Here is a 26,210-nt window from a genome sequence, read left to right on the forward strand (position 1 = left end):
ACAATCAAGGCCTTGGTTGTTTACTGATCAAATAATAATAATTGATTAATACATATTTTTAATATAAATAAATAATAATTTTCTTTTTAATATATAATAGATGACACATGAAAGACTCAAAAATTATTGTTGTACTATAAGATATTCTCCAAATAGTAATTTTTAATAATATTATTTCCATAAAAAACATAATATACACTATTTATAAATAAAATATTAAATTATCTACTAATAAAGTTTTATAATTATTAGAGAGATGTGAGCCACCTAACTAATACTATAATATTAAAATGCATACATCCCTAATTGAAAATGTCTACGATCATTTGTTCCTATTTGAAAATTTTGGAACGTAAAGAAGAAATCAAAGAGCTTAAAAGTTCATAAATTTCCCTATCCTTCCTTAAATGCATAGCTCTTAATATGGCTCATCGTGAATGGTGATTATAGTGCTTCTTGCTTCGACTAAACAAAACAAGGAATCTTTCCTTGCCACCTTAGCTTAGGAATGAACCTGAATTTATTTTTCCTATGCTTCTAGAAGTTTCTAGAATTGACTCAAATTCCTAATTTACCAATATAAATAATTTTCTTTGTTAATTTAGAAGAAGTTTTATCAATAATAGTAGAAAAATTAATTTATATCTAGTAGTAAAAAGATAAATGTTTTTGATATAGATAAAATGTCATCAATTTTAACTATGTAATTTGTTCTATCTTTACACTAACATTAACTTTTTAACTTATATATTAATATTTTCTTTTTACAAACATATATATCTATCAATTCAAAAGAACAAATCTATCTATCTATCTATATATATATATTATAAAGTATATAGATTTTATTTGTCATATATTGTATCTATATATCATTACATTACTTTAAAAATATAATATTATTAAATTAAAAAATTTCATATTTCATATTTTTCAACTTACTATCTAAACATATGTATATGTATATTTGCACGTATGTGTATGTGTATGTATATGTGTATATATGTGTATGTTGTCTATGTAAATATAAATACATAGATACATATAGACACACATGCTTATATACACAGTGTATATAAGAATATATATATATATAGATACATATATAATATATTACATTTAATCTCTATTTTACAACTCCTAAAATATAACAAGAACACAATATTTCTTATTTTCCTTTCTGAATGACAATTGTGAAGAGCTGTTTCTCCCTGATGAGCCATGACAGACTTATTAAATAGGCCAAGAGATACCCATGTCTTCGTTCCTACTTCGTGCAATCTAATTTTAGGCATTCAACATGAATGACTCAAATGATGTTTGGAATTGCATTCAATCGACATCAAATTTGAAACCTTGTAAAGTTAAGAAAGTAACATCAATAATATTTCTCTTATATTATCATATATACAAATGGGCTATCTATTTTCGATCTGTAAGCGAAGTAATGTAAATAAGCTTTGCTACAGATGACGAGTTAGAAAAAAGCAGTGCAATGCTGAAAATTAGCCTGCATAGGAGTCTCATGTATATTTATAGACATCTTCATGAACATAAAGGTGACAATGAATGTTGTTGTTGTGGGAAACAATGGGTTCGGGGAAAACAAAAATCTATAGAGAAATTGAATCATTAAATAACGCAGTTGTGGTGTGTTTTAAGCAAAGAGAGAACCTCTTGTAAGCCAAGTCGTCATGAATACATGTATTTCAACCTTGAAAATATAGTTGAAATATTTTTCTCTTTAACATAAATATGTGCACTGCGAATAAATTATGATTCATTCATACATTGAATCATTCTCGGGGTCGAGCAGACCAGAGAGAACTGAGTGCGCGAAGCCTAGAGAAGTATTCTCCAATAGCAAGAAAACACTTGGCAGCTTGCCGGGTGGTGAGGATCCTGTGGAGCTGTTGCAGAGTTTGATGTCTCAGGCTATCCGCCTGTAGTTTTAAAGACAAATCATGTATTGGGATTCTGAAGGATTTTTCAAAATTTCAGAATAAAGTTATGGAAGGGATTTAAGAAAGAAATATACCTGGCGTATCAAGAATTCTAGATTAGCAAGTTTTCCTATGGCAATTGCCATCTGACCCATGTAATTTGCCATGTTGGCTGGAGATGTCAGAGATCCTGCAGCTATGGTTTCCAATAGAGATTGTTGAAGCTCCTCCATTCCCTGTGAAAGGGCCTCTTCTGCTTGCACTGATGATTGTTGCAGACTACAAATGCACTGATATTGTTGCTCCGTCAAAGGTTCTATATGAGGAAGAAGAACCTGCTAACAAACATGCATATATTCATGACTAGTATGTCTATCTCTCTCTCTCTCTTTCTCTCTCTATATATATAGAACACAAGTCAATTGATTTCATAAGACTGGAAGATTGGACCAATGGACACTGAAATTAGTGATCTAATGTTTATCACAAGAAGCTTATTGATCTAATATCTACTACAAGAAGCTCTCATCAAATAAATTGTGTTCCATCTAATTTATTTGTAGAACTAGCATAGAAATATGCATATATTATATACTAGCTAGTAAATATATATAACGAGTACATTGATTTTTTTTTTTGATTTTTTTTTTTAAAGAGTAGAGAAATAGATCGTGGAGACTGGACTTGGTGATCTAGTGTCTACTGCATGATGATCTCGTCAAATGAATCACATTCAACTTGATTTATCAGTAGAACTGGCAGAGATATTTTGCATTTGTTCGCTAAAAACATGGAGAAGAATCGGTCTAGAGGTACCTAGTGTCTACTAGTACTATATGAAGCTCTTGTCAAATGAATCATGTTCGAATTGATTTATTAGTAGAAGTAGAATAGAATCAGTCTAGAGGTGCCTAGTTTCTACTATATGAAGCTCTTTATAAATGAATCATATTCAACTTAATTTATCAGTAGAAGTAATATAGAATCAGTCTAGACGTGCCTAGTTTCTACTATATTAAGCTCTTGTAAAATGAATCGTATTAAACTTGATTTACCAGTACAAGTAGCATAGATATCTTGCATACATCCATTAAAAATAGAGAGAGAAATCAATCTAGAGGTGCTTGGCATCTACTACTTGAAAGTCTTCAGCCTCATTTATTAATAAAACCAGAAAAGACATCTTACATGCATTTATGTAAAAGACACCAAGAAGAATCAGTCTAGAAGTGCCTATAATTATATTGTTATCGAGAATTGATAAATGCCTGAAGACTGATATCTCTTGACGTATTCCATAAACATGCACAAAAATAACTGAAAATTGTTTATATAAAAATAAATAAGACTAACTGTACGTAAGATTCATTGTTCAAATATGTTCGGTCCATGAAATATGAAAGAAACGCATCTTAGCATGCACATGCTAGAAAATGATGAAATACCTTGAGAAGCTCTGAAGGTCGGAATCCACCAATCCACATGAAACAACGCTCTGCAGGAGTTTTCCACATGCCGGAAAGCAGGTGGAAAACATCTGCTTTGGCAGCGACACTCTTGATGTGTAAGATCTCTGAATAGTGAGCAACACAGTTGTCGACAAAGAGCCTCAGATCACCGTCTGAGAGATGCTCCTGCAACGCTGCTCTAAGATCACACATGTGGCGATGGTGCTCTTCCAACCAACGTTGATATTCTATGTCAAATGCTGCTGCTTCTGATTACAGACAACAGAAAAGGATACCATGCAAATCAATCATTGATGTGATTAGTTATGATCAGATCAATTAGCCAGCAAAAATATTGTCATGGAAGCATATATTTAGAGCAAACTAAAGACTGCTATTACTATTGTATGAATAAATCAATAAAAATATTGGAGTTATTTATCTGAAGATATTAAACACATTAGATTAAGAATACAGTATTTGGAAATTGACATTGGTTCTAAATATGTTCTTAAACAGTTTGGACGAATTAGATCCCACTCATTATAAATTAATACTAGATAGTAAACATTTAGTTAAAGATATAACATTTCCATAGTCTAAATTGAATATCTTTAGAGTAGATTAAAATTAATATATAGTCTTACATTATATAAGATTTTTATTTTATATTGATACTTTCAATTATATTTTATGATTTATTATAAGAATCATGTATTTATCTAACGCTATCAGAAAATCTGCAATTTATAATGTTGATTAGTCCAATCTTTAAATTAAATTGTGTAAATGTATTTACATAGATACACAATGATGGTCACGAGAAACATTCAATCGATATTCATTCAGTTGCTATGATAGTGGTAGATCATGACTATATACTACAATCTATTCAATCTCTATGAGCAACATGAATGACTATGATTCTGTCTTGGTTCTCTATGACCAACATGAATGACTGATTCTGTCATGGTTGGCCGGTTTGTTCTGTTGATTTTTTCATTTATTAGTTTGCAATAATCATTTTGGTTTTTGTTGTTATTTGTAGAAAGACTCGTTGAATACCATAATAGTGACAGATAATTACTATAATACTAAAATCTTTTCAACCTACAAAGTTTATCATAGTAGTGACAGATCGTTAGTATATTCTAAAATCTATTCAATCTCTAAAGACAACATAAATGGCTGTTATTTGGTCATGGTTGGTTGTTTCCATTGCTGGTTTTCTTGTTGTGTTAATTTGCAAAAGCAGATTATACGAAAATCGAGTAGAATGAAGCATAGACATACCAGAAGTTATGACAGCATTACCAGCTGGATGGCCTTGTTCGTTTAGGAGTCCATTTGCTCCTACAAATATACCCTTCATTCGTACACGACACAAACAATTAAAACCAAACTTGTTGTAAAATAAAAAGTATTGAAATCAGGCATGGTGGAAATAAGCTGCAGTTCAATGTACCTGTGCTCTAGCACGCTGAAGTTCTTGCTCAATCTGATTCAGTTTCATCCGACTGGATTCTAATTGCTGAACATATGCCTGCAACGAAGACTAAGTTTGTTGAATACACAACAAAACATCATTACATAATAATAAAAAATAATAATGTGTCGCTGTATGTTTGTCACCTTTTTCCTCAGTCTACTCTTTCGAGCCGCCTCTCTATTTTGAGCCAGTCTTCTTAAAGTCTGTTGAAAAAGGTCATGGGTATGTATACATAAGTCTCTTTTACTCTAACAAGATTTAAAAACAAAAATATATGCTGTCAGAGTTTCTTTTGAACTAGTTTGCACATAGATTCTTTTATCAATGTTTGAAAACAATTTTATAAGAGTTGTTTTGTTAACATTAAAAAAAGTCATGCCCAACTAATTGAAAATAACTCTTACAATGTAGACTATAGAAAACTATGCCCAACTAATTTGAAAACAACTCTTACAATATAGACTATAGAAAACTATGGCTACTAAATAAAACTACTTATATGAAGCAAATATATATATATATATACACACCTTAGGGTCAGTTGTTTTGCTCCCTTCTGGATCAGAAGTTGATGTGGGGCCTTTCCTATGGAGCTCATGCTTTTAAGATGAAGGCAGGCACACGGCAAATCAATGTTTCAGGTAAGAAAATCCTGCATTTTGACTTGTCTTATGCAGAAAAACATGCAGTCAAAGAGACAAATGTACAGACAAACACAAACGCGATGTCTATCAAGAAAGTACCTTCACATCTTTATCGACTTCATTCAATGTAATTTCCTTAGAAGTGGTACCAATATTTCTCCCCATCTGGTCAGAAGCCTCCATGGGCTCTGATTTTTTCACACTGGTCTGGGAATCGAACTCGAGTTGCTGGGGACCTCTTTTGTGAGAGATTGTGTGGTGGGCAGATTCAGAATCAAAGCTTTCGGCTCCTGATATAGAAGTCGCCCTAGAGATGGCCTGGTATATAGAAAAAAACATAATCAAACAAAAGAGCAACCAATTCATCAAAATTTAGATTTGATTGTGTAAAGTTATTTTACATCAATGTTTCGAATCAGTTATCCTTCACACGGAAAAACTTTATACTATCAAATTCAAAATTTCTTTCAAATAATTATCATAAATTGTAGAAATCTGTTCTCATTCATAAGTTTTTAACAACTAATTTAAAATACGAGGAAAACAATGTGTCTATCACTAGGAATTCATGTCCTATTTCAATGCCAAAAAGAGACCCAATTACTTTGCAGGAACATTTCATTGTTCTACTTACCGGTGGGGAGGCTTCAAAATGCATTGGCCTGGAAGGAAATATGTTGAGAGTTGGCGGTCGATCAACAGAGTATTCTGCACGTTCATAAAACCCACAATCATACTTTAAAACCCTAGAAACTTTCTCCATATCTTGAATTCATCCTCAAACATAAAGAATTAGCTTTTGTAGCCTTTATTCAAAGAATCTATTGTTATGACCCATTCCAATAAGAACTTTGACGAATAAATTTCAGTTCACAGAAACATTTTCTTTATTATTTATGTAGACTTGTACTGAAATTTGAATTTGTACAGTGGGTTGATATACTATTCAAACAATTCATGCACGGATGAGGAATCAAGACAGGCGGAGGTGGTTTTGATAGCACAGAGTGAAACTGTAAGAAGCACTTGATTGGTGTGAAGAAAAATGCCATCTTGACTGGTTCGAGAATAGGGAGTCACACATTTTTGGCTCTCAGTAAAATGGCCATATCTGGACTTGTATGCATTCAGGTACTCCTTTTTCAAGCCCTCCATTGACAAACTGTTACATGTCACATTCATCTAAGAGTAGTCATGTATTCTACTTTAAGCTACCTCCCCCAGTCTGCCATGGAATTTTCCAAGAAAGAAAACAATGGAGAATATTGTGAAGTTATATGCAAAACTAACCTAATCTAACCGCATCTTTACGTCACCAAAACGTTTCATGCATAGAATAAATAAATAAGGCATATTGTTGTCTGACCATCATTATAAAATTTCAATTCAAGAGAAATGTGTATATATATATATATATATATATGTGCGTATATGTTAACCTACGTTTCTGCATAGCCGTTGGATCTCCTTCAAGGTACATGAAGAGAGCTTGATCAAGTTCGCCTAGGTCGTAAGCTCCAGGATTGTCTTTGACGAAGTCTGATCCAGTGTGTGTCCTAACATCAGGTTAAACAAGAGCTTTAATCAGTTCATAAAAAAAACTTCATGCTAATTAACCTCAAAACCAATCAGTCAATGCATAGAATACAATCAAAATACAATCCAACAAAATATCATTAGGAAGATCTTGTACATATTTATTCATGATTATAACTAAATTTACATACTCGGAGGGAATTAGGGCACAGAGGCCTCCTATGATTGCCCAAAGATAAAAGTTATTGATCAGCACCATCCAAACAAAACAGGTTTTTCATGTTTCAATCTAATATAGTTTCTTGGCAAATATTAAGTTCTTGTAATCAGTATATAAGTTTTTGGAAGCAGAAGATTTTCTGAATCAAGGAGCATTCCATGTCTGCAACGTTGAAATTGATCAATCTTGCAAAGGCTCAAACTGTGACTTTAATGTTGTCTTCACATACATCTTATTAAGTATGATAAAAAAAATTGTTCATTTCATTTCCTATTGTTCTCAAAAACTCCATATGCTACAAGTTATCTGGTTTTTCTTCTCTATACTTGTATTGAAAGGTACCTTGAGCGAATTGCATGCTTTATCTTGTTTTATTCTGTCCTTATCTTACAAGACACCGTGACCTAGATTTATCCTCACTATAAGTGCTTGTTGTTGAACTGTTTTGTGCACTACCATTTATTTGCTTCCTACTGGTGTGCAATCAAATCAAGCAATTGAAAATTTAAACGCACTTGGGCTTGATGATGAAGAATCAAACGGAAGGGTTAGTCAAGATTGCAACAAAAATATTCAATACAAAAACAAAAAATCATAGTAGATTAATTCAGGGAAAAAAATGAACCAGTACATGATATTGGAGGGACAAGAGGTGGGAATTCCTTGAAGCATCCCATATTGATGATGTTGTTGTTGTTGTTGCAGCATATGATGATGTTGTTGTTGTTGTTGTCTGCTGGAGCCTGGAGATGATGCTGCTTGTATAAACATCTGCTCCGATAATGATCTACTTTCAGCCATTCAATTTTCTTCACATCCTTCAATTCTCTACTTGCACAAGATTCAACAAACACCACCAAGTTTATTGATTGATCTCCTGCTTTCAACAACAAAAACTAGTGCTCCACTTCTATGGGCTTTATCAGAGACCACCAAAAAGATGGCTTATTGATTGATCTCCTGATTGCAATAACTGGTTTTCTACTTCCATGGGATTTATCCAACACCATTCACAAGTAGGCTTATTGACTTAATCTCTTAATTGCAAGAACTAGTATCTACTTCCATTGAGATTCATCAAACACCACCAAAAACCTCCTAAATTTATTGATCTCCTGCTTGCAAGAACAAGAGCTAGTACTCTTCTTCCATGGGATTCATCAAACACCATCAACACATAGGTTTATTATCTCTTGATTGCAAGAACTAGTACTCCACCTCCACTTCAGCTGAGATTCATAAAGGGCTACTTATTCAGGCATCTCCCAATGGAAAGAACGGCAATGGTCAAAGAACCCCATGTCCAAAAAGAGGCTTAGAAACCTCTAAACTCTAGAGGAAAAAAACCCATCTTGCACGAGTTCAAAATCATGTGAGATTCAGTTCAATCGCAGAATCAGAATCAAGGCAGAGTCAGCTCAAGAAAAGGCAAAGGCATACATCTGTACGCCTGCAGAATAATGGTTATGATTACCTGATTAGGCAGGAGGAGAAGGAAGAGAAAGGAAGAGGAGGATAATTGAAGGGAAAAGGTTTTTAGTCTTTGTATACATCTGATTTGTCTTGTTTCCAAGATGGGATAGCAAGAGGTCCCATCAATCCTTGTTCCCACCACTCCACTATCATCAACAACAACTACTAATTAGAATTTCAATTGGAATGCATGAAACCACTACTACTACTTCTCCTCCCACTTCTCAACATTAAAACTTCTCCTTTCTTCGTTCCATTTAATATCAGATGACGCCTTCCAACAATACCTGAAACCTTCCTCTAGCCACAGACAAAATAAGTAAGTATTAGAATCAAATTTCCCCAACAATTCAATCCAACCACCCACGCATATAAACAACTGCCAAATTTAGTTATATCTCTATCCTTAAAGTATAGGAAAACCCCGCTAAACTGGGGATAACTTGTCAGGCAATTCAAACTAAACAAATAAACCAAAAACCCCACAAATATTAAAGAAAAATTAAAATGAAAGTTTTTAACCGGAGGGTGCGGAAGTCGGTGGAAAAGTCAAAGTCAAAGGCACATTGATAGCGAGGTTAAAGCAGGCGCATGATGAGAACCCATCAACGATCCCGATGTTGACGCGTGGGATGCACGTAGCACTTTTTGCCCTCTCGGCTTCGACGACGTTTAACGGCAGTTAGGGATTTTGCAGGCGTGGGTCCCACCGTCTTCTATTTGGCCACCGGACGGCCGCAACCCTCCAAACCGTAGACTCGTCAAAGTGGGTCCCACCTGCCTTTTCATGAAACCAGGCATAAATGCCCCCTGGAGGATGCCTTGTCTTTTTTAATTTTATATAAAACTAACCTCTGATGATTTGTTCGTAAAAGCCTAAGTTTCGTAAATAGGAGGAGGAAAAAGGGGGACAGATCAATGGTTGCATAAATTATCAAACTATCTTTGTCAAATTTGGAGGCTTTGGCTTTAGCCATGTATAGGTACTATTTTCCTCATGCCATTTTGTATTCACCTCATGGTGAAACTCTTGCTAGGTTAGGCGAACATGGTGATCACATACTTACCTCCACTTTTGGTCATACCTCGCATCTTCACCTATACTTTATCAGAGTTGGTCATAGTCAAATATGATGTAGCAATTGTGAGAGAAAATAAACAACCTTCCCATTTATATAATGCATAAATATATGTGATAAAGGATATTAGGTTTATATTTTAAATAAAATATATTTATTTATTTGATATAGATAGATGTGATCTAGAATTTGATATAAAATGATGAATTTTTTAAATAAATAAAAAAGTTATTCAAGGTTACATCTGATATCGATAGAATTGTGACTAATGATGTAGAATTATTTGTCATTGTTTTAGAATATCAAGCTTTTTCAAATTATAACTTTTCTATCAAAACAATAACTATTAAAGGTGTTGGGTCAACTTCACAACTTCACTCTAGAAGTACATTGTGCACTCCATATTTGATTTATATCTTGGAAGATCTTAATTTTCAAATTTGAAACTAATCTTCAAGGTGTTATGATAATATGAGGTCTAATCCGCCTCATCTTCTACCACGGGGAAATTATAATGAAATGACTAGCAATGTTTGTAAACACCTTCAAGGAGCTTGTTAAATAATATTTTAACCCAAATCCTTAGGTTGACTATTCAATTGTATGTGAACAATAATACATAATAGTATTTAGTAATATTCATAAGCTTTTGCTAGAATATTCTTTCTAGTGACTTTAGATCCATAATTCCTCCAAGATGATCATAATGAATCAGGGCTTGTTCTTTTATAGAAAGCCCAAGAATACAACTTGAAATGATTTTCACATAAGTTGGCTAGTAATGACTAATTGGAAAGGCATACTAATGCTCAACCCTAAATACTAAATTCAAAAGTGTTGTTGATTTCACACCACAAAATTGAACTGGGTTTAACTTCAAGTTTTGGTTTCTTAATAAGTTGTAGAATATGTATTTGTAGGCTCAATGTGATTATTTTATTGACCTTCAAATACTCGACATATCTACTTTTTACATAAAAATATGTCACATATGAAATTTTTAAACAAATAAAAAACTTATTTAAGTTTAGATCTGATATCAATAGAGTTGTGGCTAAAGATGTAGAATGATTTGTCATTGTTTTAGAATATCAAGGTGATTCAAATTAAAAACTTTTTATCAAAGCAATAACTATTAAAAGTATTGGGTCAACTCCACTCTAGAAGTTACATTATGCATTCCAAATTTGATATTCATCTATTCTTCAACTGTGAAATTGTGAAACTAATCTTCAATGTATTGTGATGTGAGATCTAGTTTGCCTCATCTTCTAACATAGGGAAATTAGAATGAAATGACATGAAATATTTGTAAACACCTGAGGAGCTTGTTAAATAATAGTTTAACTCAAATTCGTAGGTTGACTATTCAATTATATGTGATCTGGGATACATAATAGTATTTATCAATATTCGTAAGCTTTTGCTAGAATATACTTTAGTGACTTTAGACCACAATTCCTCCAAGATGATCACAGTGAGTTAGGTTGTGTTCTTTTATAGAAAGCCCAAAATACAACTTAAAATGATTTTCACTTAAGTTGGCTAGTAATGACTAATTGAAAGGGGAAACTAATGCTAATCTTAACTTTTGCATTCAAAAGTTTTGTTGATTTCACACCACAAAATTGAACTAGGTCTAATTTCAAGTTTTGGTTTTGTAACAAGATGTGGAGTAAATGTTTGTTGTTGGAAATACCAATGGGAAAGTAAGTTCTAGTGGGAGGTGTGAATTAGCACTTAAAACTTTAACCTTAAAAATAATTCACCATACATCCATCTCATAACTTTGGATGTAAACTGAAATAACTAACCATTCATCACATCCATTGCATAAAGTAAATAACACAAAACACATAAGATTTTGGTTACCAGAAACCCTCCAAGGAGAAGGTAAAACTAGGGTGTGGATGAAACCCATAAATCTTTACTATTGCAATTGTAAGGTGTGGCCAGTTATAAATACAAAGTTTTGATCATAAGCTATGATCTACCTTTTGAGGGGTCTGCCCTATTAAAGGCTTACAAGACTATTAGATCTCACCTTGACTAAAGGATTTTAAACTCACAATTAAGTAAGCAGGTATGTGCATAATCATGGTGTGCCAAAAAGTGGCGATCTAAAAAATATGTACTTCTAAAATGCCTCAAACCATTTCAAAATCTATTCCAACATTTTTTTTCCACCCACCTTGATACTAAATGAAAAAAATTAATATCTTTATAAGGTATCCTATATCTTTTGATACCAACCCTATATGGTCAACTTTAAAAACATCCTAAAAATGTGTTTTTGGGTTTTCTTATGTGAAATTTACTTCAAACATGTAGCTAATGACTTTTTTCGCCAAAATTTGATGAAATAAAGAGGGTTTCTTAAGAATGTTCTTATCTTTCCATAAATGTAAGGTTTGTCAAATTATGAGTTTAGTAAGTAATTATTACTTATTTTCTAATGGAGTTACGTATAAAGTGTTGACTGACAAACTACTTGAAAAAAAACTATAACTTTCAAATGGTAAAACATTTTTTAAATCCAAAAGATGTATCACATTCTATGTTTCTTCCACTATAAGGGAAAAAAATGAAAAATTAAATTTTGCAGAGTTTTGAATTAGTTAAGGTGGTCAAACACGCAAGTTTTTTTATTCCAAAAATACTGAAGTAAAAAATTAATTATTTATTATTTATTTTGAATAAAAATACACAAAAATATTTGTCACATCCAAGAATGAGTCTACTAATTATATCTAGAATATTATTAAAATATATTATCATTTGATTTTGATTAAGGTGGTCAGACAATTGTCTACTTCTTTTTTTTGTTATGAAATTTTTGTAATATTGCATTAAAATTCAAAATTTTGACCAAACAATTTTATTTTTTTGAGATAAGTCCTAGTAGTTTAGAAACTAGATTCAATTTCCTAGAGATTCTTTTCCCTCAACTTTTTGATATAAAGCTAATAACAAGTAGAAAATTGTGCGTCAAGTTGACATAACCTTGATATTCTAATTTTTTTTATTGTCATTTAAGAGCATAATTTGGTTGACCATGATCATGCACATACCCAAGCTCTCTATTAAAAGATTTACAACATCCTATTAGGACTACTCTATTAAGAAATTTACTCTATATCACTTGTTAGAATGATTCAACACTTGATCCTTCGATTAACACCTATCTACTTGATGTTAGATCTCCTCTTTATTATTTGAACATTGATCCTCATAATCAAATTTATCCTTTCACTGCCCACTTCTTGTTTCTATTCTTCTTAGACTGATTATGCTTTTTATAACTCTATCATAGCCATCATAGCCACCATGAATGCTCTCTATGCTCTTAGTATTCGTCTCCTTGTGCATTGATTAAACTGTTTAGGATTTACCTCCTTAAATAAACATTGATAGAGATGGGCTAGGTCAAAATAAATGACTATGATTGATTCTTATTGCCACTTTAAGCTTCCCTTAATTTTATATAAACTTCTCATATAAACTTTTAGATAGAAATTTAATTCTCATATAGATTTTATAGTGTTTTAATTAAATATTGTTTATTGTAATTAAAAAATTCTATAAGAACATATTTTAACACTCAAAAAGATTTCAATTTTGAGAAAGAAAAAAATATTAAATCATGTGTGTGTGCCCGCGCGCGGCATTCTAGAGGAGAGAGTCTTCTTCTAGAATGTATAATTTTTCTCCAGGTTAGAATAGATTTATTTTGAAATATGTGGTGAGAGATGAAAACTATCAATTTCAAGTGAGTTGAAATTTGAATCATTATAAAAGAGAAAATATAGGTCTAAAAATGAATTTTATTTTTGATTATTCTAGCTATATATGTTATCTATAACATAGTCTTAGATCAAAGGGAAATAAGTTTGTTTATATATAATTTTGTTATGGGAACTAGACCCCTAATTTTTAGCCTTTTTTCAGTAGCTAAAAAATATATATAAAAATTAGAAAAATATATCAATTCTTATTCCAAATAATTATTTAAAACTAAAATCCTAAACTTCATCCATTTTTACACATTTCATTAGTTTACTTCATTTTCAAATTCAAAATAATAATACCAATTTTATGTCATTGAAGGTGAATAGTTATACTTTTGTTAGCCTTTTCCTTTACAAAAGGGTGATACATGTTTGTGTTTTTACCCATGCGTTGCATAGGGATTCAAAATATGACCCCATACTTATCTCTTATAATCGTAAATTCATGATTATGTCAACCCAAAAATGGTTTACATAGTAGTTTGTATCATAAGAAACAATTATATGATTCACTATTCACTCAACATCAATAAGCTTTGATGCTTGGCCTTCACTGTACTCTGAATGTTGTAACTCAGTTTCTATAGAACATGAAATTTATTGTTACTTGACACCTCAATTACTTGACATGTATAGACTACTCGGCACTGGAATGACTCAACATATACTATATGCTCGGCACATACTGGTGCTTGATACTAACTATTCATATTGCTTGACATGTTTTGATCACTCAATTCGTACTGATTGCTCACCTTGCTTTGATCACTTGGCATGCACTATGCATTGTTATTTTACTAAGTGGTTTGTCACTACCTTGTCAAAACCAAATTGAGATCAACAATCTCCCCCTTTGATAGGAGTGACAAAAACACTTTTTCATGGCATATACATCCTTATTTTGTGCATAAGTCAAACAATGTATGTTCATTTTTTGGCTTCTATACAAAACTTTCAAAATTTCAAAAAATTTCATTTGTATCCAAAAATGATGTCTATCTTCCATACCTTATTACTTCCCCTGAGTAAATACTTAATTGTTGTCTCGGCTTATATTACTCTTGCTAAGTAGATATCTTCTCCGACAAACATTATTCTGCAAATCTTCATAATCATAATTCCCTTTTTTTACACTTATGTCATTTGGGTTGTACACTAACAGTGTGTTTGTCCAAAAATGGCTTGTGTAACTCCAAAATTATCTTCAAAGTTGCATCCCAAATTTTTTGTTTTCTACCTCTATAGATTGAAATTGAATGTCTAGCTAGGCAGCAAGGCCAATTAAGCCTTCATGTGTAGAAAGATGAGTATCTTTCTTCATCAATGTTTCAGCATAGGCTAGTTCTATATGCAATACTTCAATGTGTGGTGTCAACATGGATTGGATACTAATCAAAGTAGATCTAATGTTGGCATCATGTGCTTGTATCTCGACAAGCCTACCTTGAGTCATTAGTAGCCTTTAAAAATGTAATTGACTATTACATGGAGATTGTTTCAATGTAGTACCTATGAGTTGCAAATCTCCCTATAGCTGGTCAATAGCTTATTGTGTCTCCTTAGCAAATATTTATATCTACATTACATAGATTTGTGTATAGAGAGAAAATGTGCTCTAACACCTTCTTTACATTTTCCATCTTGGTTGCTAGATCAGCCTGTCTAAGTCCAATGGTATCAAATTTTCTTTTTGAAAACCTTTGTATGAAACTTCCTTTCAAACCATTCTAATAATTTGACATTTGAGTCTAGGTCTTCATCCTTAATCTTGTCCACAATTTTGACAAGTTTCTCTATTATAGGTTTATCTTCATTTATATCTAGAAGGTTGAAAGAATCAGTGAATATATCTTTGATTTCATGCAAGACTTTCTTCTACTTGTGCTCCCTCCTAAAGTTTTCTTGGCTTTTCTTTCTTTGTAGTGCTTCTGGAAGAATGCTCATTTCTTCAATTTAGTGGTTGTGTTCAAGTCAAACTTTGGTAATTTAATCACCTCATTTAAGCTGACATCCTTAAATGATGTAGCATCGACACTCTTGGGTGTGCTAGAACTCAACCTTGATATTTGCAAAGGGGTGTCATATGTACTCAACCTCTGAAGAGCTTGACTACTGAGAGTAGATCTAGAGATTGGTAAAGTAACTAGTGTCTATATTGCAATTTTCTCCTTAGGTGCAGTAGTCAACTTGTCATCTTCACTCTTCTCTCCCTCTTTCTGTAATTCACCCTATAATGGTAGAATGGGTACAAGAATTGCTTCCTTACCCTTATTCTCTTCAGTCCTGTCCTTGTCAATGATCACCATAGCTAGTAAATCTGAACTATTTAGGCTTGACAATGATGTAGCTTTTGGTTGTGCCTCTACCTCTTTCATTTGAATGACAACTGTAGGTATTACAAATGGTATCTGTGTAGTTACAACTTTTTGTTCAAGGTTTACCCTTTGATCTCCCTGTAGATCCTATGATTCTTTCTCCTTTACCTCTGTAGCTGATGGGGGCATATCTAATGTAGTGTGTTGGACCTTCTCCCCTATAGATGCAATTTCTGCCTTCTTTAATTGATCTATTCTCACCAATATTGGGTTTGAACATGAAATGGCTGCATTGGTGGAATCTTATTGTAAATTCTTTAAATCATCATCAGTCAAAGGATTTACATTCTAAGATGCTTTATCAGGAATATCCTTGATAATAACTAACTCCTATTGACTATCCTGGTCTCTATCTGGAGGACTGGCACTCGATACTTGAACATCTTGTGCATCATGTTGTTCTTTTGTTTTTCCTTTTGTCTCCTCCATGGTACCTTCCTTGGATGGATAATCTTTCTCTTCCACATATTTCTCAAGTTCTTTCTCTTCTTTATCTCCTTTCTCCTCTACATCCTCTATGGTTAACCCATAAATTTATTTCCAAAGCAATGTGTTTTTGGTTACAAAATCCTCCACTTTCTTCTTCAAAATATGAAATGCTCTGTATTTGGGAGAAAATTTCCCTTTATGTTTCTCCATTGCTTATGCAATCATCTACTTATCCAAAGAAGGTATAACTTAGGCTAATGTAGCCTCTCTTATTTTCATTTCAGTAGTCAAACTAAATTGCCACTTTTTCTCAACTCTATCACACAAACTCTTAGGTATGGAGTTGGCAATCTCTAGAGGAATGGTCTTAAAAGATACCATCATGTCATATGACTTCCTCTATATTATTTTTATCTATGCTTCCTTACTTATTAAAGTCTATATGTGTGAAACTTGACAAATCTACATTGGTCTTGATATTGTCAGACAAATTGTCTAAATTAGAAGAGTGATTTTGGCTTGCCACTTTGAATTGACTCAAGTCTTTAGACTTTGATTTCTCCTCATCTAAATCCTCTTGTGACTTGTATTTCTTCTTTAATTTTTTGAAATTTTTTCTCAAATCTACAGTGGCACTTTCTCTTTTTCCTTTAGCCTTTGATGCATCTTTTTCCTATGCAGTGGATGGCCTTGTGCTTGACCTAGTTAAAGGTACAATTGGTTTTGACTACTTCATAGCCTTCTTTGGTTTCTCCACTACCTATTTCTTTGCTTTCCTCTTCTTCTTAGTTTTCTTAGGTGCTTCCTCAGCTTCTTCTTCCTCATCATCTTTTTCTTCACTGAAGCCTTGAGTGAGCTCAAGAGGACCTTGACCTTGTTCTTCTACCTCATCTTCTTCATCTTCTTCTTCTTCTTCTTCACCTTCTCAAAAATTCTCTTTCAAATTCTTTATAGTCTTGTTTTTTTTCCTTCTAATAGAGGCAATACATAAGTTAATAGTTATTCTAGACTTTGCCTCTTCATATTTACTAAAAGATGTAGGATCCTTGTCAATATCTTCTTCAAATAGTGCAAAAATGGTTGTTGAAGCCTTGTCAACATTAATTTGATATGGCAGGGGTCTCAATAATCTTAACCTTAGTATAGTTGCCTGCACATATGTGTACTCGACATCCACTAGAAAAAAATATCATTTTAGTGTTGTTCTACTAGGGATACAAGTATCCTTAACCTTTGTTTCATTGAATTCTTGAAGTCCTCAAAATAACTTGTCATAATAGAATCAAAATTATCTACCAACTGTTCAATGAACTCTGTTATCTAGTGCATGACAGGTCTATTTGTCTTCCACACAACTTTTTCAAATGTGGGAAAAGTATTTTTTACAAAGAAAATAATACACATGATGAGTGAGCCAAACTTACATGATGCACTTTTGGCTTTCCTAATGGCTTATGAATTCTCTGAGAGTTGTTGAAGCTACAACTTGACTAGGTCATAAGAATGATCATGTTTAACAATCTTATAGCCAAGGTCAACTGCCATGTAGGAAACACTATTTAGATGACTTGAATAAAAGAACTTGTGCTATAAGTCACATTGAAAATGCTACCAAGGGATGCGAAATTGTGTCAATTGACATCCCTCACTTGTTCCACACCACTCTAGTGTTTTTCTCAATGACTTCCTTCACATCACTTCCCATACTCTTTGGTTAGTCAAGGGTAGGATACCCTAACACATGATGTATAATCCTCTTTGAAATCTTGATAGGTCCACCTTCCAACCAAACCTAGTTGTCACGAACTATGCTTAATATGATCTTAATCTACTCAATTTTAAAAACTCGAGGAAAGTCTAAGGTGTGAGTTAACCCTTTCTTCTCGATGATTTTTCTCTTCTCTTTCAAAACTCCATTGTCACATAACTTGCTATAGATTTTTGTTATTTCCATGTCTTGAACCTCTCCTAGCTTGCAAGTGTAGCAACATCTCACATCTTAAACCATTAAAACCTTTGGTCGTATCATGGATAACTTGCCAAATGGATCTCCTTTATATGCTATCTCAAGAATTACATAGAATGGGGGCTATCTCACATCATTACTAATTAATTAAATGTTGAAAAATTTCTTCCCCTCTTTCCTAACTATTGTTGAAGAAATAGCTACCATATTTTATTCACTAGGATTTGTGAAAACAAAATAATGTAACTCAGCACAAGCTAAATACCTTTTAAATAAGTAGAATGGTTTTGAGTAGCAGTTGAATCCTATTTGAAAACACTTGAATCGCCTTTTGCTAATCGCTTTTGTGCTCTTCAAACTCTAGTAGGTACAAATGAGTCAAAAATTGACTATAGAACCCTTCAAATTTGGCATTAATTTCTCAGTGCTTACACAGCTATGGACTCGGCTATCATAGGATTTTCAACATGCTCAGCTAACATAGCGAGATCAACACTCACTACCATATCTCCATTACTTGGATATAACTATAACTCCTTTCATGCTTGGAAGCAACTATAATTCTTGCCATGCTCAGCAACAACATAGAAAACAACAAAATGATAGATTTCCTCTACGTTCTAATCACTTCATTGCATCTTAATTCATGCATATATAATCTTTTCAGCTCTTAGATATTTGGAACTAAAGCATAATATAACTTTTCAAATGTCAGTTCCACACATACCTTCAATTCCCTAGTTGGGGGTGATGTGATCACGTAATCCATTGGATAAGGTGACCTCATTTGCACCTAATGTACTACAATCTTCCTTCTTTTTCCATATCTTATTCATTTGCATCTTCACCTTTTTAGCATCAACCTTTCCTTTACCTCTGCTAAATTCATTGTTTGGTGCAAGTGACCGAGTTGGATAATTTTTGCTAACATGAGACAACTAAAGAATACACTCTCATTCAAATATATGTTGTAGTTACCCCTAAAGTGTGTCCTAGTGCAATTTTTAAGAATGTGACCATACTCTTGACAATAATGACAACTGTAGTTTGTGTTATAATCTCAATCACAAGAATTTCCATTATGGTGTACCTTTCTCCACTTGTTTGATGTCCACTTGGATTTGAATATACATCCATATGCCCTATGTCCATACTTCTAACATTTGTAACAATTGTAATAATAACCTTCAAATCTTTGAGTTTTTTTTGTCTTGGTCTTACATTCATGTTCCCAATGGCCTTGTTTCTTGGATTTATGACAATGCCCCTTGAATTTTCTCTTAAGGTTTTGATTTCCAATGTTGCTCCTACAAACATTTTCCATGTGACCTAATTTTCCATAGTGATGACAAGTGGGCTTGATGTTCTTTCCCTTATTGTTTCTTTGTTCACCACTCCTTGATGATTCTCCTTGCTTAGTAGTAGAATATACAAAACCAACAGTGTAATTGTTTGATCTTGGTGCTTCCATCAGTTTTTTTAAATACTTGATGGCTTCACTAGGCTTGTTAAGCTTCTCTTTTCTAGTCTTCAATTCATTTTGCACTAGGTTATTTTGTGTGTCCAAATTTGTAATTTTAGTGTCTTTCCTATTTAGTTCTTGATTTGCAATCATCAATTGATTCATTGTATCCAATTGCATGTTTGAAAGATTTTGCACATTTGATGACTTCTCCTCAACTCTATCAGCTAGTAGTCTTTTAACTTTTTCAATTATGGGTCTATCTTCTTTAGCTTTCTTTTTAAGTTTAGTTGTCTCACACAAAAATATTGATTGTGCTTCTTGTTCTATTTTTAGATTCATGACTTCTTTAGTTATGACATTGTTCTTTTCCATCAAATCTACAATTGTTGCATCAAACTCTTCTAAGTTTCTATCCTCAAATAATCCAGTAGTGTCTACTTCTTGATATTGGGTTTCATCATGTTGAATAGCTATCTCTTTTCTTCTTTTCAATGAATGTTGTAGTTCATCTCTTACCTCCTTAGGTTGATGTAGGGAAAGTTGTATTTCAATCTTCTTCTTCTCAATAGTCTTTCCCAACTTGTACACTTCCATCTTCAAGATCTTACCTCTAAAGTTGTCAAAGTTTTTTTTCTAGAGAATAAATCTCTAATACCAATTGTTGGAAATACCAATGGGAATGTAAGTTTTTTTATTTGCTTTTTTTTTGGTGGGGGGGGGGGGGGGGGGTGCGGGCGCGTGGGTGTTGAATCAAAAATTAAAACTTTAACATTAAAAATAGTTTACCATACATCCATCTCATAACTTTGCATGTAAACTAAAATAACTAACCATTCATCACATCCATAGCATAAAGTAAATATCACATAACACATAAGATTTTGGTTACCCAAAAACCCTCCAAGGAGAAGATAAAACTAGGGTGGGGATGACACCCACAAATCTTCACTACTATAGCTGCAAAGTGTGGCCTATTATGACTACAAAGCTTTGATAATAAGATATGATCTACCTTGTGAGGGGTCTATCATATTAAAGGCTTACAAGACTATTAGGTGTCACCTTGACTAAAGGATTTCAAACTCACAATTAAGTAAGCACTCTATTAGAAGATTTACAACAACCTATTAGGACTACTATGTTAAGAGATTTACTTAGTATCACTTGTTAGAATGATTCAACACCTGATATTTTGGTTAGCACCTTTCTACTTGATGTCAGATCTCCTCTTTACTATTTGAACATTCATCTTCTTGATTTGATTTATCATTTCACTACTTACTGCTCGTCTCTATTCCTCTTAGACTGATTCTACTTGGCATAACTTTTTCATAGCCATCATAGCCACCATAAATTCTCTTTTTTCTCTTAGGATTCTTCTCCTCACGCATTGACTAAACTCTTTTGGGTTTACCTCCTTAAATAAACATTGGTAGAGATAGGCTAGGTCAAAATCAATGACTATGATTAATTTTTATTGCTACCTTAAGCTTTCCTTAATCTGATTGGTTGCATGCATTACAAAGGGATTCAAAATATGACTCTATACTTGTTTCTTATAATTGTAAATTCATGAATATGTTAGCCCAAAAATGGTTTACATAGTAGTTTAAGCAATAACAAACAATTATGTCATTCATTATTCAGTCAACATCCATAGGCTCTAATGCTCAGCTTTAGTTTGCTCTGAATGTTGTAACTCAGCTTCTATAGAACTTGACACTTACTATTATTCAACACAATCACTTGGCATGTATAGACTACTCAGTACTAGAGTCACTTGGCACATATTGTTTCTCAACACTAACTAGTCATATTGCTCAACATATACTATCTAGAAACTTATGCTCAACATGCTTTGATCACTCGACTCACACTTATTGCTCAACTCACTCTGATCACTTGACATGCACTATGCACTATTCTTTGCTATATAATGACCATGTATTTTGTCACTACCTTTTCAAAACCAAAATGAGATCAACATTTGTAGGTTGAACATAGTTATTTTAATGATTCAAACAAACTAAACAAATTTACTTTTTACATAAAAATTGTCACATATGCCTAATTTTTTATATTAAGTAGTCAAAAAAGGGTGACTAGCCCAAAAGAAAATAAACCAATGATAGAGTCACTATCTACTGATTAACAACCTACTAACCAAACAAAACTAGCCACCCGTATTTAACATAAAAAGCACAGTTCTATCATAGTAGAGTTTAGCATCAAACTACCAAACTACCTAATAAAATAGTAGACAAGTACTAAAACTGTAAAGAGAAGAAACTAAACTAGCAAAAATATTAACCATAGTCTTAATAGTCTCCATTAAAATATTCTTAATAGTTACATAGGGCCTGACCTTGACCAATTTAAAATAACAAAAAATAAGCAACACAAAATGAAGCCAAACCCTCATTTCTCCTTTACACAAAAGATGCAACATAATAAATTAAACCTTGCATAAATAGATAAAGTTAAATTATAATTTACATACTACGTCATTATCACATTTTAACCTAATCTTACTTGTATTATTGATATTAAATGTGTTACATTTCTAATTTACACTCAAAAAACATAATTCATGTGCAGTGAATGAGATTATCTCATTTCTAAAGATATTTATTCTTGACAAGCACCAGATATGAGGTCATGAAATGAATATATATGTGTGTGTGTGTATATATATATATATATATATACATATTATGTATGTATATATGTATATATTTGTATATGAATATATATACAAATATATACATATATATACATACATTATATATATATATATATATATATATATATATCTTTATGTGTGTATTTATATACATATCTACATACGTAACACACACACACACACACACACACACACACACACACACACACACACACACACACACACACACACACACACACACACACACACACATCCATGCTGCACATAGTTCATTAAAATGTGGAAATCAGATATTAAGTTTCAAATAAATGTGAGAAAATTTTGGATAACATTTAGTTGATTGACACATGTTCTAGTAAAATATAGTTTATGATCTTAAATCATAAATAAATTATTTTTTATATGGAGAATAGTCATCTTTCTCTCTTTTTATCCATATCAATAAAGTCAATTAAGAGTAAAATATTTATGCAATAAAAATATTAATATATTTATGTCAAGTGGTTAATATACTTTGAATATTAGATCATCAAAAAATTTAGTTTATCAATATAGTGTTGATTTAAATGATATCATGAAGAAATAATGATACTACAAATATAATTTTATCTTAATTTGAAGTATATTTGAAAATATTTTAATTGTGAAATTTTCATTCTCATTCTAATTATCATTTTATTTTAACCTCTTTTGAAAAAATATAATCATACAAGTTTGTATAAAATTGGACTTTCTCCTTGATCCTTATCACTATTTTTAATATTTCTCACATATTTATCCTTATCTCCTTTATTACTAAAAATATTCCCATAATCCCTACATTTATTGCACCCTTCATGTCTAAATATGCATTTCTTACATACATCTTAACATTCTTTCATCCTCAATCAATCTCATAGCAATGAGACTAAACCAATAACCATGAATTTAATCATTATTTTTTAATTTTAAAATATCTTATATTTTATGGTATTTATTTGTATTGTATTTCACATTTGCATTCATCCTATATCATTATAATTTATAAGAAAATTGGATAATTTATTAGAACACTTTATCTTGGTGTATTAAGAAGATTTTATTCAATTAAATCACTTACACCATTTATATATTTATTTTTGATGTAACAAACTTCACATAGTTGTAAAGCTATTAAATTTCAAGATTTACCTAAAAACACATTCATAACAAATTAAAAATAATTGAAATGTACTCTTGAATGATATAGTTCCTTTAAATAGTAAAAAACTATTAATAAATTTAGTGTCCTTATTAGGGAAAAGGCTTGTTGTTGGTAGGATTAGATCTATATGACAAAGAATATCTATGTATATGTCATGTGTAACACCCTGCCAAGGAACCCAAGAGAAATAAACCTATAATGTCACTAAATTTGCTAAACATTTTTTTAAAAGATTAAAACAATCAAGAGATACATAGCAGAAGCAATAGCTCATTAACATACATAAGCAATTCAATAATAGTTACATCTCTCAAGGGTTCCATAATGTTGAATGACACACATGAGTTTTAATAAGATTAAATTTGATAAGTAAACAAAGTCCATGTAATAGAATAACCATAGGTACGAAATCACATGAAAGAATATACAAGTACATAAGATGCCACATGGCATAACTAGAATGTATACTCATCCTCTATACATGTTGCGAGGTATAAAATGCTAAAAGAATATACATCATGATAATATACAACATCCCATAGGATCTCAAATAATCAAAGTACAATATACCACAATATGACAATAAAACATAATCACAAGTAAGAAGAATAGAACAACTATGCAAGGTACATCTAGCATCAACATCCAACTGTTTGATCTCAATGATATAAGAAACACTACCACCCAACCTCATGGAACCTAAATGACCCACTCCCACCATGCTGGGGAGATAATCTCAAGTCCCATATGGATATCAATCTAAAAGTTATAACTATCTATTCTTGACAAACACTAGATATAGGGTTATGATATATATATATATATATATCATGCATCTGTCCATGCTACACATAGTCCATTAAAATGTTGAAATTAGATATTTAGTTTCAAATAAATGTGAGAAAATTTTGAATAACATTTAGTTGATTGACACATGTTCTAGTAAAATATAGTTAATGATTTTAAATCACAAATAAAAAAAATTTTAGTAGAGAATAGCCATCTTTCTCTTTTTATCCATATCAATAAAGTCAACTAAGAATAAAATATTTATGTAGTAAAAGTATTAAAATATATTTATGTCAAGTGGTGTAATATACTTTGAATATTAGATCATCAAAAAAATTAGTTTATTAATATAGTATTAATTTAAATGATATCTTCAAGCAATAATTATACTTATAAATATAATTTTATCTTAATTTGAAGTATATTTAAAAATATTTTAATTTTTAAATTTCTATTCTCATTCTAATTATAATTTTATTTTAACCTCTTTGAAAAAATCTAATCATACAAGTTTGTATAAAATTGGACTCATTCTTTGACACTTATCACAATTTTTAATATTTCTCACATATTTATCCTTATCTCCTCTATTACTACAAATATCCCCATAATCCCTACATTTATTACACCCTTCATGTCTAAATATGCATTTCTTACATACATCTTAACATTCTTTCATCCTCAATTAATCTCATAGCAATGAGACTAAACCAATAACCATGAATTTAATCATTATTTTTCAATTTAAACATATCTATATATTTTATGGTATTTATTTGTATTGTATTTCACATTTGCATTCATCCTAGATTGTTATAATTTATAAGAAAATTAGATAATTTATTAGAACACTTCATCTTCTTGTATTAAGAAGATTTAATTCAATTAAATCACTTACAACATTTATATATATTTATTTTCTATGTACCAAACTTCACATAGTTGTAAACCAATTATTTTTGAAGATTTACCTAAAACAATATTCATAACAAATCAGAAATAATCAAAATTTAGTCTTGAATGATATAGATCCTTTAAATAATAATAAAATATTAATTTAAATTAAGTGTCCTTATTGGGGAAAATAAAACAAGTTGTTGATAGGATTAGATCTACATGAAAAAGAATAGATGCATATACATGTGTAATGACTTGCTAGGGAACCCAAGAGAAATAAGCCTATAATATCACCAAGTTTTCTAAAGATTTTTTTTAAACATTGAAACAATCAAGAGATACATAAAAAAAGCAATATGGTGCAAGAGCACCTAGGCTAACCCCTAATCCCAATCATAGGGTTTTTTTTTTAATCTTATACTGACCTTAGCCAAGTCACTTAGGTGTGGTTAGACCTTAGGAGGTAATGTTTGAGTTTGTTCCTAGGTGGAATTGACTAGGTTCAATCCACTATAGGTGGTTTGGTTTACTTTCTTTATATTTTTTTGCATTTAGATTGTTAGGGGTTATGGGTATTAGACCATAAAAGCTTGAGGAAGGCATGGTTTTAACCTATCTTGTCCTCTTTGGTTTTTTTACATCCTCTTGCATAGGCTAGAGATCCTACATATCATTTGGGCCAAAAGATGAGAAATATGTTAATTATTGCCAAAGTTGTCAAATAGGTCAAAGTGATCAAAATTATGTGGATTGATGCTCTAAAAGAAAAATCATGCCTAAATATCATAAATGGACCATGCTAG

General features: G+C 31.7%; 1 protein-coding gene across 2 annotated transcripts; it reads right to left on the reverse strand.

The window, feature by feature from the left end:
* Positions 1-1,477: 1,477 nt before the first annotated feature.
* LOC149564041 (transcription factor TGA2.3-like) lies at positions 1,478-8,694 on the reverse strand. Of its 2 annotated transcripts, none has more exons than XM_089827138.1 (11): positions 7,912-8,694; positions 6,968-7,080; positions 6,159-6,232; positions 5,624-5,842; positions 5,411-5,479; positions 5,024-5,083; positions 4,857-4,934; positions 4,685-4,757; positions 3,389-3,660; positions 2,039-2,278; positions 1,478-1,943 (listed from the first exon to the last, which is right to left on the reverse strand). In XM_089827138.1, exons 1-11 carry the CDS (start codon positions 8,079-8,081, stop codon positions 1,797-1,799), a joined length of 1,515 nt encoding a protein of 504 aa, XP_089683264.1. In that variant the 5' UTR covers positions 8,082-8,694; the 3' UTR covers positions 1,478-1,796. The 2 variants fall into 2 exon arrangements, with proteins under 2 accessions (XP_089683264.1, XP_089683263.1); XM_089827137.1 differs by having other exon boundaries at positions 2,039-2,281; positions 7,912-8,219.
* Between the last annotated feature and the right edge of the window lie 17,516 nt (positions 8,695-26,210).

The sequence above is a fragment of the Cupressus sempervirens genome, chromosome 4 (assembly GCF_028749045.1).
Source record: "Cupressus sempervirens isolate cs-2001-9-10 chromosome 4, ASM2874904v1, whole genome shotgun sequence".
NCBI classification, from domain to species: domain Eukaryota; kingdom Viridiplantae; phylum Streptophyta; class Pinopsida; order Cupressales; family Cupressaceae; genus Cupressus; species Cupressus sempervirens.

Excerpts from the sequence above, each read along its gene's own strand:
- LOC149564041 (XM_089827137.1), bottom strand. The coding sequence starts at position 8,081 with ATGGCTGAAAGTAGATCATTATCGGAGCAGATGTTTATACAAGCAGCA. Across the intron at positions 5,843-6,158 it reads ATTTTGAAGCCTCCCCACCG|GCCATCTCTAGGGCGACTTC; the intron begins GTAAGTAGAACA and ends TCTATATACCAG. Across the intron at positions 5,480-5,623 it reads AAGTCGATAAAGATGTGAAG|CATGAGCTCCATAGGAAAGG; the intron begins GTACTTTCTTGA and ends TCATCTTAAAAG.